Here is a 14,870-nt window from a genome sequence, read left to right as displayed (position 1 = left end):
CTTCCAGGCAGCAAGGATGAGGGTTTTAAAGCTCTCCCCCACAGTGAAATGTCCACTCCAACAAGACTACACCTACTCCAACAGGGCCACACCTTCTAATAGTGCCACTCCCTGGGCTAAGCATATACAAACTGTAACACAAGGCAAGGAGAAAGACTGAGGGTTGTGAGACGTGGGAGCCTTACTTGTAATCGACAGACTTCAGAAATGGCCCAGCTCTGTGGTTTCAGCACTTGTGAGGTTAAGGCTGAAGAATTTGGAATTCAAATATGTGAGCCAGTCAGGACTATATAGTGAGACTGTATGGAGGGAGGGGAAAGCTTTTGGGTATCTGCAGGTTGTGCCACCAGGAAGGCAGCTTGTGTGGGTAGAATCAAGTTATCAACCAATTGGGATGGAGGGAGAAGGGGTCAATTAGAGAGCATATGGTGACTGATGGTGGAAGGGAGTGGGCTCTGGCCTGAGGGACAGCCAACTGAGTGTGTCTAGAGGCTGCTGAGAACGAGGGCACTGAACTGAGTTTGATATAGGCCAGGTTCATTTGGGGAGTCAGCAGCTCAGAAGTGGGAAATGCAGACTGGGGATGCTCCTAAAGAACTGTCAGCTTATCTCCCCTTCCATGTTGTTGCCCCCGGCTGCCCAGGAACTACCAGGCGATCTCCTTCACCCACACGTGCCCTTTCAAGGAGATTCATTTAATTGATGTGCCCAAAAAACATCATGCATCACGCACAGAGAGCTATGTTGCTCTGCCACCTCTGGTCTCTGAATCCTTGGGCTTCCACAACAATAACACACTCGCTGTCTATCAAGGCCTCGTCTATTACCTGCTGTGGCTGCACTCCAAGTATGATAAGGTGGGCACCTGGAAGCACTGAGGAGGGAACTGTTCTGTAGGGGTGAGTTTGAGGGGTTAATTAAGCCAGAGCAGAACCTGAAGTTCAAAGACATAAGGAAGGTGAAAGTCCAGGGACAGGAGGCAGGACAGATTTGAACTGGTTCTTAGGCATGAGGCCCTTGGATTGAAAACTAGGAAGGCATGTTTAGATTACACATTCTGGTTCATGCCTGTAACCTGAACACTTGGGAGGTGAACATTCAGGACTAGACTGGGCTTCGTGAGAACTTGACTGGTCCAGAAAAAACAAACAAACAAACAAACAAACAGCCTTGTATAACAGTGCATGCTTTTATCCCAGAGGCAGACAGACAAAACTCTTGAATTTGAGGCCCTACTTGATACACAAAACATGACCAGCTGAGTATGAATCACAGCACCCACAGAAAAAGCTGATTGTGAGGGCTGGGCTTGGAATCCCAGCACTGGGGACGCAGAGACAGGCAGAAGTGTGAGACTCACCAGTCAGAATGCTCAGGTCAGGCCAGGGTTTGGTGTGAACTCCCTGAGCGGCTTCTTTGGAAACACAAGTGAGGTCTTCCTCTGGCCTCCACAAGCTGGCACTCCCCACCCAGGTCCACAAAGCTGAGTTTTGGGGCGGGCTGGGTGATTATCTCCTACTTCGGTCTATGAGCTAACTGCAATCCTAAAATTGTCTGCCTTCTTCTTCATGTCACCTCATGGTGTCTGACGGTTCCAACAGCCCTATGCAGACCCAGTGCACGATCCCACCTGGCGCTGGTGGCAACACAAAACAAAGGACAAGGTAGGTGGACATGTTGGGAGTTGGTGGAGGACAGAACTGAGGTACGTTCCTCCTGGCAGGCGCCCACTAGCTGACCATCCTGTGCATCCAGGATTACTTCTTTTACCTGTTCAGCAACCGGCTGGCGGCAGAAGGCATATACATCAACATGAACGCCTACCAAAAGCTCTACAACATGTCGGGTGACTATGGAATACCCGATCTTTTCTTCCTAGACAAGGGCAACTGGTTTACCATCACTGTGGTCTTATTGTCACATCAGGACACCTTCACAAGCTCTGATAGCCAAGGTCTATGGTTGGGGCCTACTTAGCAACCTAGGGGCGAGGCCTGAGTACTCTGGGGGGTGGGATGTAGGTATCAGGCATCAAGCCCCACACCCCAACCCTGCAGGACCCACTATTAATGTGGATAAGAAGCTGGCAATTGCTGTGACAATAGCGGATCCTGAGTGCCTTTCAGTAACTGTGACTCAGGATGTCCTTCTTAATCGCAACGCAGTGATCAACAAGGTGAGGACGCCAGAGAGAGGTACAGGGTCTTGGCTGCTGTCCCTCTGGTCCTCTGCACAGTAAGTGGAAATCCACAGATCTTCTTACCCCACTCTGAGTCCCAGTTATCCAGCCTTTGAGTATCTCTGGATTAGGACAGATTTGGATATTCCTTTATTTCAGTCTCTCCTTTCTCTCTTCCTCAGATTAAAGTCATAGATAAAAAGAGATGCTCTGAACAGGGCATGATTGGACGTAACATCAAGAAGACTTCTATGATGCTCAAGGTGTGGTCCAAGTTTTTGGGAGGGATGAAGAGATAGGACACTGGCCCTTGGGATCTCCAATCACTGATTCCTCCTCACAGGTCTTGGGCGCTCCTGGGAATTGCATCCAGCGCACGTACCTTGGGGGAATTATTCAAGTACTGGAGTTTGGGTACTGGGTCTGGTACTGGGGATGGAGGGTTGGCTCAAGTCCCCTGAGGGCTGGTTCCTGTTGCTGTCCTGGGATCACCATAAATCCATTCAGATTTTAAATGTACGTGTCTGAATATTTTACGTGTGTGTGTGTGTGTGTGTGTGTGTGTGTGTGTGTGTGTATTCAGCACTTGTATGCCTGGTGCCTTAAGAAACCAGGACATAAGAGGCCTTTTGATGCCATGGAATTAAAGTTACAAATGCTTGTGATCTGTCATGTGTGTGCTGGGGATCAAACCCCAGGGCCTCTCCAATTGCAATTACACACTGCTACAGACCAATTTTATTCATCTATGTATCTGTTTATGTTTTTATATATTTATTTATTTGAAATTTCCAGTGCTAGAGATTGAACTCAGCCTTTGAAGGTGCTAAGCGAGCAAGCACTCTACCACTGAGAGAACCGCCCCACCACCACCACCACCACACACAGTGTTCTACATTTTCTGACTCTAATGTTCTTTATTCTCTCCTTTGCCTTTGTTGCTCTCCTCTTGCTTACACAGGTACTATCCTCCCCTCCCAGCATAAAGTTAGTCATTGAGGCCCAGAGCAATGCAGACTAACCCAGAGAGCTCAGAAGTGGTGGAGGGCCTAGAGTCTTTGTTCTCTGTAACTGCCCTGTCCACTCACTAGCAAACTCACCTCTGGGCCCCTCTTTCCTGATCTAGAATGACCCAGGAAGTACAAGACCTTTGTAATATGCACAGACTCATTAGACGGCATGTGTTAGGCTGAAGTAACAAGACACAAGCTTAATTGAGTCAGGATGAGTAAAGAGGAAAGAGGAGAGATTGGGCTGCTCACATCTGGGTGTATGCTGGGCAAAGTAAGAGAGAAAGAGAGAGAGAGAGAGAGAGAGAGAGAGAGAGAGAGAGAGAGAGCTCTAGAAAGCTAAAGGAGGAAGTTTAGAGGAGAAAATAGATAGGTTTTAGGTGTGGTCTTTCTTTCTCTTCCTTTCTTAGACAGGCTCTCCCTCGGCTCTGCAGACTGGCTTCAAACGTGCAGTGATTCAGCCTCCTTAGCTGGATCCCTTTTTGAGTTGCTAGAGGTGAAATGCTACTCATTACTGTAGGATGAGCCATGTGCCAGCCTTCTGGATGGATTTGGAAGGCTAAAGACAGGAAGCTAAGCAGGCATAATGAAGGCGTGCCTACATCCCAACACTGAGCAGGCAGAGAGGCTCAGCTACACCCTTCGCACCTCACTGTGCATTATAGGCCTGTGATCTATAGGGTCAAGCACATTCACAGTCTAGAACCCAAAATTTTTCACCTGAACATCTGGGAGAAATGGAAGTCCATCAACTAAGATGAGTTGATCAGTATAGGCCAAATCTTAGATGCCTGGGGTCTCCTAGTGAGTACTGACTGATGGGTGATGTGACTAAGGCAGGCCTGGCATGGAAGATGCTTACTCAGCAGCCACCAAGCTCAGGGCACACACAGTCTCTGGATGTCATGACTTAGACCCAGATGGACCTAGAGAGATTCTTCATCCTGAAGACAATGTAATGGGGGACAATGTAATGGGATGTCCCTGACCTATGATACTCTTTCTGGGCTCTATTTTCTTTGGCTATCGTATGTTCCTTCTAGTGATTACAGTCCAAAGTCAGACCTCTGAGATGTGGGTAGGAGCTGAAGCCACGGATGTGCAGGTACCAGTGGCTTTGCTATTGCTTGCCAGCAGTATATGAATCCTACCTGTTTCGGCTCCAGTTTGGCCTTTCTGTGCCTAGTTGTTCATTTGTACTTTCAGACAGGGTCTCAAATAGCCAAGGCCTGCTTTGTAGCTAAGGATGACCTTGAATTCCCTGACCTCCCTTGCCTCAGCCTCCAAAGGCTGAGATTACCAGTGTGAGCTCCCATACCAAGCCTACTGCCTATCCCCTGGACAGGGCCTCAGTCTGTAGCCCAGGCTAGCCTGAACTTACTACATAGTGCAGTCTGACCTTAAACTCTCAGCTTCAGGCCTGCATTGTTTTCCCAAATGCTGGGATCCTAGCATGAGCCATCACAGCTGGTTGTCCCTCACCTTTGTCATCTGTTTTGGTTGCTGTTGTTTGACACAGGATCTTGCTATATATAAAACACTGGGATTTGGTCTCAAATGCCAGATCCTCCGGCCTTACCCTCCTCAGTGCTAGAATATCAGGTACTTGCCATTGCATGTGGCTCCACATCTCTACTGTGGAGGACATTGCCTAGGGTGATGCTACATGTCTCTCATCTCAGTGCTCAGCAAAATGGGGCATACTAATGATCTGTACCATACAGGGCTCCTACAATTCACACAGGTTTGATTAAGAAAATGTACCAGGCAGTGGTGGAAAACAACTTTAATCCCAGTACCAGGAGGATATCTATGAGTTCGAGGCCAGCCTGGGTTACAGAGCGTTCCAGGAGAGCCAGAGATACATAGAGAAACCCTGTCTTTAAAAAAAAAAAAAAAAAAAAAACAAAGAAAAGAAAATATGTTAAGCTCTTAGAACATTACCCAATGCCTGAACATTTAAGAGAAATACTGTCTTAATTGGGCATTATGGGACATACCTCTAACTTGTAGGGAGGTAGATGATATTCAAGGTCAGCCTGGGCCACAGAGGAGTCTATCTCATAAACCAAGGAAACAGGGCCTGGTAATGTAACTCCTTTAATCTGTCCAGCTCTTGGGAGGCAGAAGCAGGGTGATTTCTGTGACTTGGAGACCAGGTTGGTCTAGGTAGCAATTTCCAGACCAACCAGGGCTTCACAAGGAGACTCTGCCTCCAGCAGCTGCAGAGAACTTGAAGTTGAGGGAGCAGGAAAGTGTGATTGGGTCTGGGAGGAGTTAAAGGAAGGAAGGAAAGCGAATATGACCAAAGTATATATTGTATGAAAATTTAAAAGTTAAGAAAATGCTTATTAAAAACAACAGCAACAATAACAACCAAACAACAAGGCTGGAGCGATGGCTGCTGATACAGAGGTCCTGAGTTCAATTCCCAGCACCTACAATGGTGGCTCACAACCATCTATGAAGAGATCTGTTGCCCTCTTCTGGCATGCAGGAGTACATACAGACAGAGCACTCATACATTTAAACAACCACCACCACCACCACAACAAAACAAAAGCAAAGAGACAAAGTCAAACAAGGGCTGGAAATGTAGCTCAGGGGTAGTGTGCTTGCTTAGTTAGTACTTGGAGGCGGCCCTGGCTCCAAGCTTAGCACTGGAAAGGAAAAGCAGGCAGGTGGTAAGAATTTGGAAATAGACTGCAGTGTGGCCAACCAACCATGCCAGTGGGGGTGGGGGGTGCTACTGTGTGTTTTTAGAGGGGTGGTTTTCTTGATGCTCCTTCAAAGCAATCTGGACACCTGCCAGCAGGGGGTCTTTTTCTCACCCAGGGTTTCAAAGTGGTACCAATATTCATCGGCTGTCCGCCTGGCAAGCGCTTGGCCTTTGATGTCTCCTACACGATTATGCATTCCGAGGAGATAAACAAGCACTATTTCGACTGTGTGATTAAAGACGCCGAGATGCCATGCTTCCTCTTTCGCGACTGTGTGTTCCATCCCTTCTCTCAGATTTAGTGCCCTCCTGTCCTGGCCATTTTGCCCTCCCTCACTTGTCCCCTCCCACAACAGCACCAGCACTTTTTGCTCTAACCTGGAGTCCCCCTCCACTCTTCTTCTGTTCCTCTTTGGACAAAGCTAATGTCTTCCTCCCCTGCTCTCCTTCCCAACCCACAGTATTCCAGCCCTTCTTCTTAGTCCAAGACTTGGTGACTGGCGACTCTGGCAGTTTCTTGGGCAGGTGAGGAGAGACTGGTTGCTGGTTTGGGATACTTGGCAGTGGGAGAGGGAGATGTTCAAGACTCTACTTGATCCATATTTACCTCTGCATTCTTTAGTTATGTGCTGAAGGTGGTGGGTGGTGGTCGCACACTGAACACCATCAGAGACTACACGGAGGAAGAAATCTTCCGTTACAACAGCCCGCTGGACACGTAATCCCTTGGGGACCCCAGTCCACAGTTGGTGGGTCTGGTCTGTAGGGTCACCCCTCCCACTTCCAGTTATGCAGGGGACTCTTTCTGCAAACTACACTCAAGGTGCCTCAAACAGTAATGCCTAGGGTTCCACAATCCTGCCCCACCCACTAGGTCCCCACCCTTAGGTGCTGAGAACTATTTCTGCTCTCAACCCACTTTGACTTTATATGGGCCTGCATAGAACGAATAGCCTCATCTGGAAAACAAAGGTCGAAAGGACCACCGAGGACAAAAAGTTCTACATAATGTCCCATGAGAGCCCTGGAGTCGAGTGAGTGCAAGTCCTGAGAGCTCCACCCTCCAGGCTAGCCTTGAATTCACTGTGTAGTTGAGGATGACCCTGTTCCTCAGAGTCTCCCACACAGGTTTATGGGGGTCTGAGTTTCCAACCCAGGGCTTGGTGTATGCCAGGCAAGCCTTCTACCCACTGAACTACATCCCCTGCTCCCCGACCCTGGTATTTTTATTCTACACAGAGTCTCACTATATGGCCCTGCCTATTCTCAAAATTATGATTGTCCTACTTCTGAAATGTGGGGACTATAGATCCGCCCTTCGCACAAGCTTTTCCCCACCTCATCCTTCTGGCCCATTGTGCTTGTCTCTAAGAGGCTTCCCAGATAGTCACCTTAACCGTATTAGTGTTTCCAAAGGAGGGCTCTCCTTCGTAGAGAGAGGCTCTCCTGGAAGTTCAGGGCCTTTTACTCTGCCTTGCAGCCTTAGATCACATGCTCCTTCCTTCAGGAGGGCTTAGCCATGCCCTGTTTTCCCCAAGATGGGCAGTCAATCCCTCTGAACTCTCACATGCCTTTCCCACCCTGAGCCTTTGCCTGAACCTCCACAACCTTCCCTGGCCCTCTGCCTGCATATCTACCTCCTCACATTTTGGTCCTGGCCTCTCAGAGCCTGTCCCTGTCTCCTGGAGGACCTGTCTCTCTATAGCACAATTTGAATAGACACAAAATAACATTTTAAAAATGAAGAAGGAACAAGTTAACGCCTGGTCAGAGTTCATTGACAGCTAAGTGGAGATGTTAACAAATGAAGAAACTATAGAGGACCTAATTAGTATGCAGGGGCTTGAAAACCATTTTCCTAACTCAATGAAAGAAAAACATAAGGCAGCAAATGTGTAGGTTTAGATTTTGTTTTCTTTCTTTCTTTTTTCTTTTTTTAGGATTTATTTCATGTATGTTGGTACACTGTCACTGTCTTCAGACACACCAGAGGTGGGGGGATCGGTTCCCCATTATAGATGGTTGTGAGCCACCATGTGTTTGCTGGGAAATTGAATTCAGGACCTCTGGAAAAGCAGTCAGTGTTACTTACTGCTGAGCTATCTCTCCATTCTAGGTTTAGATTTTTTTTTTTTTTTTTTGGTTTTTCAAGACAGGTTTTCTCTGTGTAGCCCTGGCTGTCCTGGAACTCATTTTGTAGACCAGGCTGGCCTTGAACTCAGAAATCCACCTGCCTCTGCCTCACAAGTGCTGGGATTAAAGGCGTGCACCGCCACGTCTGGCCCGGCTTAGATGTTTTAATTTAAGATTTTATTTATTGTATGTACATGAATACACTGTAGCTGTCTTCAGACACACCAGAAGAGGGCATCAGATCAGTTACATGTGGTTGTGAGCCACCATGTGGTTGCTGGAAATTGAACTCAAGACCTTCAGAAGAGCAGTCAGTGCTCTTAGCCGCTGAGCCATCTTGGCAGCCCAAGGCTTAGATTTTTTTTAACCTACTTTTAATAAGGGTTCTCAAATGCTTCAGCATCATATGATATAGCCAGAAACTTCTACTTCAAAATGGACAAATTAACTACCTGCACCCAAGACCATGTTCAATCTGGATTTATTGAACAATGGTCAAGAGGGAATTAGTGAGAAAAGATGTGAGTCTGTACTTAGCTGGTGTCCAGACTGTACTTGTGGGATGAAAGTGGCACACAGGAGGTCCACCATCCAACATCTGGTTCAGTTGGCAGGTGGAGGCAGCAGGCAGTAACTGAGCAGCTAGTCTGTTTTGATGACTGGTGCTCAGACAGTCTTACTCTGAGTGAATGGAGTAGGCTGTTGAAGGCAGAGATTAGAGACTGGAAGTGTGGCTCTGTTGGAGGGTGCTTGCCTGCAGTACTGCAATGAGTTGAGTCTTGGCCCAGCAGTAGAATGCTTGCCTAACTCTCATGAGGCCCCAAGTTCAGTCTGAAGCACCATAGTCACCAAGCAGCAGGCAGATTGGAGAAATTAGTGTTTCCTCTGGACTGTAGGTGCTACACCTGTCAACTTTTGGACTTGTAGGTGGCTGTGCTTGGAGAACTCCCCTTGTTATGACATCATCCCCCAAAGCATCTACCCACCTGAGTTCTTCTTCAAGTTGTTAGTGAGCAATAGGTAAGCCAGGCATATAGCCTAGGTGTGTGTTGAGGGTGGGGATGCAGTGTGCTGAGATTGTCCCTTGACATTTAACTCAATCCTGGACTCCATTCCCTCACCAGAGGTGTAGACAATAGCACATACTGTGACTACAAGCTCACCTTTATAGTGCACATCCATGGGCTACCGCTCAGCAGCAAGCGGACCTCCTTCATTGTTATGGTGAGTGGCAGCCAAAGGCTTCCTTACTGGGTGGGCAGGGGGTTCACCTACTACTATACCCCAACCCCAACCCCGACCCCTTGTGACTGTTGTACTGGGCTTGCAGGTGTCTACCAGCTTCTTTATAGCCCTGGTTGTCTTCTACATCCTGTTCTGCCTCGTGTGGCCTCACATAGTGAAGGCCTGGGTCTCATTACGCTGGAGGATTAACAACATCATGGCGTCAGAGTCCTATTATACATATGCCTCCTCTACTGCGGGCTTCAGCCTCCAGTCTCACAGTTTTGAGGGTCCCTCCAGAGCTGGTTCGAAAGAGGACAATGTTCAAGCTAAGACAGCATAGGTGGCCTGAGTCCCTGGTCTGTACTCTTCCTCATGAACCCTTAGGCCTCTCCTCATGGGAATGCAGCCTGCCACCTCCCCAGGACTTTCTGGTTTGCTAGAATGTTCATGTCTCATTCAGACCCTAATAAAGCCTCCTTTCAGAATCAGTCCCGAGTCCTCAGAAAGGCTCACGTCCGCTTGGTTTGTACCAGCACAGCTGTAGTTAACTGTCAGAATGTCAGAATCTTTTATTTTCAAGATGGCACAGCAGATAAAGGAGCTCTCAAGCCTGACAACCTGGGTTTGATCCCCAGGCCTCATGAGATCTAAAGAGAGAGCCGACTCTGTGAAGCTGTCCTCTGACCTCAACACTGGCCTTGAGGAACTAATTGAAGGTTGACCCTGACATGCTGGAAAATAAACCTTTTGCTTTTGCATCAATCTGTGTCTTGGTGTCTCACTCAGGGAGCATCTCAATTGTAAGTACCTCTGACAGAGTGTTGAGGGGCGGGGGTCTTACATTTGGGGGCTCATCCAAGATTTGAGGAGACACCCCTGTACCCCCGCACCATCAACTATACTGATGGGAGGGAAGAACACTGAGCTCAGCAATGGCAACAGGCACCTCCTTGTCAGTGTTTGTCTCTCTTTTGGCTTGCAAGCAAGGTGTTGGCTGGAAAACCTCTGGTCTGGTGCAATCAATTGCAACAAGCAGATGTGCCTTAATGCTGTGACCATGGGGGAGTCTGGAGAATGCTTCAGGCCCCCACCCACCACCCCTGAGGGAGACGTGAGGACTTGGCTCCTTTTGGAAAAGGCAAGACACAGTATTGGGAGGAGCCAACTGAGTCTTGCTATAACCTGGTTTCTGTACCCGTTGCAAGGGGCAACTAACTGTCTGTGTATTGATTCTCTTTATTCAAAGGTTGCATGTTCGAGTCCTACCGCAGTCAAAATGGCAAGACACAGTATCGGCAGGAGCCGACTGAGTTTTGCTATAACCTGGTTTCTGTGCCTGTGGCAGGGGTGAACTGTCTGTGTGTTGACTGTCTTTCTCTGTGTTCTTGGACTTGGGCTGTTGTTATTTTTGGACATGGGACAGACTGAATCTACCTCATGGTAGTTCACATGGTAGTTAACCACTGGTAGTAAAGATGCATGAGTTAGTTACTCTCTGATCCTCTGAATGGCCGCCTTTTGGAATAGGGTGGACACCTGTATGGACCTTCGACTTGCAGGTAATCAAAGCAGTAGAAGGAAGAGTCTTTAGGCCAGGATCCCCCAGACACGTAGACCAAGTGCCCTATATAGTTACCCAGAAGGATCTAGTGGAGGAGCCCTCTTTTGGATAAAAGCCATTTTGTCTCTGAGACTCTCACAGGTCCTGACCATGAAGGAGAAGAATACTGTAGAGAACAATGAGTCTATAAAGAAGAACATCCTCCAGGATCCTTCCACAGTGGGTCTGCTACTGACAGATCATCCACCCCTTACCCTCAGATGGGTCTCTCTCACGAGAATTCTCCAGAACCTGAGATATGTCAATCCCCTCCTGAGACCAAAACAGCCTCGCAACCTGAGACCAGTCATCCCCTCCTGGGACCTAACCAGCCTCGCAAATGACAAACACAGACAGACAAACTAAAAGCAAAACAGAATCAGAAGGCAGTCTAGTAGAGGACACACAAGTGAACAAGACAGACAGACAGACAGACAGACAGACAGACAGATGACAGACAGAAACAGACATGGATCCCACTTTACCTTGCTTGAGCAGACCTCTGATGCACTGTGTCTGGGTCTTCTTGAGAAGGATCTTCAAGGCCAATGCACCAAATGTTTGAGTCTGCTAAAAGACCCTCACTCACAAAGATTACAAAGATTGACATCGATGAAAACTGCAAGAGGTTTGTTTGTTTGTTCGTTTGTTTGGTTGGTTGGTTGGTTTTGTTGTTGTTCCAATGCATTGGGGATCCCCCTCGGCATGCAGGTAAAAGGAGAGATCCAAAACAAAGAAAGAACACACTTTTTATACCTTGTAAGGGGCAGATTTAGGCAACAGGGCTAGCTGGCTTATTTTAATTGGTGTAACAAGTAACCCTTTCAGGCATTGGTTGGTTTGTATAGGGTGACTAAGTAACCCTTTGGCCTAGTCCCTCACTCTGCCTGCCCTTGTGGTTTTGAACTTATGTGTCAGCTATTAACGTCATGGGAAATTCTGCCAAGGTCAGGGCAGTTTGTGGTCTTCCTCGGAATTTAGTGTGAGGTGGGGTAGGGTTTTTTGTGTGTGTGTGTGTCTGAGAACTGTTATTTTTGTTATGGTTATTTTTCTGAGAACAGCTCATCTTGTTCTGGCAGCTGTAGACTTGGTCTGGTCATTATTTAGGATCTCTAAACTTAGTCGTAAGGGTGGTATAATAATCTAGGTACCATCTGAACCAAAACGCAAAAGTCATGGTCATTCTGACCGCTAAAGCTCTACAGTTTGAAAAGTCCCTAAAAAAGGGGGAAAGGGTTGGGTGGTCTTGAATTTATTTTGGATTCTACAGGTGGCCACCTATAGGGACCTTTGACTTACAGATGAACAAAGCAGTAGGGGAAAGATTCTGTAGGCCAGGATCCCTCAGGCACCCAGACCAAGTGCCCTATATAGTTACCCAGAAAGATCAAGTGAAGGGACCCCCCCACACACACACACACCTTGGATAAAAGCCATTTTGTCTCTGAGACTCTCACAGGTCCTGGCCATGAAGGAGAGGAACCCCATAGAGACCAACAAGTTTGTAAAGAAGAACATCCTATAGGACCTTTTCACAGTGGAACTGCTACTGATAAATCCTCCACCCCTTTACCCTCTTACCACAGACCTGGTTCTCACAGCCCCTCCTCAAGGATCTCCCTTCAGCCCTTGTCCAGCTTACCTTGCTGCCCCCCCCTCAGATAATTCCTAGGGACTGATTAATCCCTTTTTTGAGACTTTTATTTACTCATCAGTCCATCTGGGATGATATCCAACAATTCATGAGAGTGCTTTTTTGACTGAAGTGCAAGAAAGGATAATGCAGGAAGCCAGAAAGAATGTCCCCTCAGACATGGGGCACCATTGATGGACCAGGCTGTTGTCAACAGTGGATTTCCCTTGATGAGACCTGATTGGGACTTTAATATAGCAGAAGATAAGGTGCACCTGAAGGTCTACCACCAGGTTCCATTGGCAGGTCTCAAGGTCACACAATGACCCACAAATTTGACCAAGGCATGTGAGGTTAATCAGGAACCAGATGAATCACCTGCAGCCTTTTTAGAGCAACTCATGAAGGCATTCTGTCAATATACACCTATGATCCCAGCAGTAAGGAGCACAAAACTACTGTGACTATGGCTTTTATAGACCAGGCTAGTAGAAATATCAGGAAAAAGCTTCATAGGCTAAAGGGACTACAGGATAAGTCGCTGAGAAATTTAGTGTAGGTTGCTGAGAAAGTCTACCATAATAGAGACAGAGGACGAGAAGGAACAGAGAAAGAGAAAGGGAGATGAAAAAAGAAAGGTGACAGGAAAGGAATTTACAGGAAATCTTGGCTACAGTAGTTAGGAAAATCAGAGAAGAGAGACTCCAACCAAAGAGAGACAGAAAACCCCATGAAAAGTACCAGTGTACATATTGTGAGGAGTGGGGCCACTGGGCCTGAGAGTGCCCAACAAATGGAACCTGGGGGCGGGAAACCCCAAGCCTTGGGAAATGTGCCCCCAAATGGCAAAGGTGTTAGCCCTGGGTGAAGACAGTGATTAGGGGAGATGGGGTTCAGACCCCCCTCTCTGAACCCAGGGTAACTCTGAGAGTGGAGGGGAAACCCAGTCAATTCTTGGTGGACACAGGGGCTCAACACTCAGTCCTCCTCCAAGCCAATGACTCCATTTCCAAGAAAAGAAAAGTCTTGGGTCCAAGGAGACACTGGCACCAAAATGTATTCATGGACTACCCAAAGAAGAATGAACCTAGGGATGGTCCAGGTATACCATTTATTTGTGGCCATCCCAGACTGTCCCTTCTCTCTGTTGGTGGTAGACTTACTCTTCAAGATGGGGGCCCAGATATACTTCCTGCCCAATGGGCTGCAACTAACTGGCCCAAAAGGAGAGTCCATACACTTTCTGACTATTAGACTAGATGATGAGTATAAATTATTTGAACCCACCTTTACTCAGAATCAGAACTTGACTTGGTGGTTGGAAACATTCCCGTCAACCTGGGCAGAAGTGGCAGGGATGGGCAAAATATTGTCATTCCCCCATGGTGGTAGAACTCAAGACTCAGGTTACCCCAGTGTCTTTCAGACAATACCCTATGTCTCAAGAGACATGAGAAGGAATTAAGCTAAACATCTCCAGGCTCCTCCACCTTGGGGTTGCATAAGTGCCGTTCGGCCTGAAACACACTGCTCCTGCCAGTTAAGAAGCCAGGCACTAACGATTACTGCCCAGTCCAGGGCTTATGAGAGGTAAACCTCTGAGTGGCTGACATCCACCCTACTGTGCCTAACGACTACACTCTGTTGAGTTTTTTGCCACCTTCCAGAATTTGGTACATGGTCTTAGACTTGAAAGATGCTTTCTTCTGTCTGCCCCTGACACTCCAAAGTCAAGAATACTTTGCCTTTAAATGGAAAGACTTTTCCAAATGAACCCTGCGGGGAGCCAAGGCTACCTGATTTATAGACTTGAGCAGTTTTCTTCATGAAGGTAAGAGATGAGTGGTAGATGCTGTGGTAGATGGCACAAATATCATCTGGGCAGAACATCTACCCCCTCGGCGTATACGTGCAGAAAGCGGAGCTAATTGTCTTCACCAAAGCCTTGGAACTGGGGCAGACAAGAAAATTAACATCTACATGGATAACAGGTATGCCTTTGCCACAGCCCATGTCCATGAGGCTACATACCAAGAGAGAGGAGTGCTCACATCAGAGGGAAAAGAAATAAAAAACAAGCAGGAAATCTTGGCTCTCTTGGATGCCCTGATGAAGCCAGCAACAGCGAGTATTATTCATTGCCCAGGACATCAGAAGGGAAGAGACTCAGTGGCCCAGGGCAATAACCAGGTAGATTAAGTGGCTCAAGAAGTGTCTATTCAGGAGCCTATCCTGCCCATGGTCCTGCAAGAGAAACCAGCTGGGGAATGGGACTGAACTAAGGGATGGCCTCACTTAAAATATATGAAACAAGCAGGGCGTGGTGGCGCACACCTTCAATCCCAGCACTGGGGAGGCAGAGGCAGGTG

The 14,870-nt window shown here is 47.6% G+C and overlaps 1 protein-coding gene across 11 annotated transcripts in view; it reads left to right on the top strand.

The window, feature by feature from the left end:
- Window positions 1-10,030, top strand: part of Catsperg2 (cation channel sperm associated auxiliary subunit gamma 2) — a 29,833-nt gene extending 19,803 nt beyond the window's left edge. For 6 of the 11 annotated variants that reach the window (XM_006540413.3, XM_011250738.2, XM_006540417.3 and 3 more), the window contains 13 exons: window positions 644-857; window positions 1,602-1,664; window positions 1,756-1,954; window positions 2,058-2,176; window positions 2,362-2,442; window positions 2,523-2,579; window positions 6,025-6,181; window positions 6,370-6,433; window positions 6,531-6,626; window positions 6,853-6,942; window positions 8,969-9,061; window positions 9,166-9,265; window positions 9,372-10,030. In XM_006540413.3, coding sequence (XP_006540476.1) covers window positions 644-857; window positions 1,602-1,664; window positions 1,756-1,954; window positions 2,058-2,176; window positions 2,362-2,442; window positions 2,523-2,579; window positions 6,025-6,181; window positions 6,370-6,433; window positions 6,531-6,626; window positions 6,853-6,942; window positions 8,969-9,061; window positions 9,166-9,265; window positions 9,372-9,608 — 1,570 coding nt within the window. In that variant the 3' untranslated portion in view covers window positions 9,609-10,030. Of the gene's footprint in view, window positions 1-643; window positions 858-1,601; window positions 1,665-1,755; window positions 1,955-2,057; window positions 2,177-2,361; window positions 2,443-2,522; window positions 2,580-6,024; window positions 6,182-6,369; window positions 6,434-6,530; window positions 6,658-6,852; window positions 6,943-8,968; window positions 9,062-9,165; window positions 9,266-9,371 lie in introns of those variants that run through there. The other 5 variants (XM_011250737.2, NM_029714.4, XM_011250736.3 and 2 more) reach the window with 5 other exon arrangements.
- Window positions 10,031-14,870: the final 4,840 nt, after the last annotated feature.

The sequence above is a fragment of the Mus musculus genome, chromosome 7 (genome assembly GCF_000001635.26).
Source record: "Mus musculus strain C57BL/6J chromosome 7, GRCm38.p6 C57BL/6J".
Taxonomy (NCBI): Eukaryota; Metazoa; Chordata; class Mammalia; order Rodentia; family Muridae; genus Mus; species Mus musculus.
This window is presented reverse-complemented; position numbering and strand designations above follow the sequence as displayed.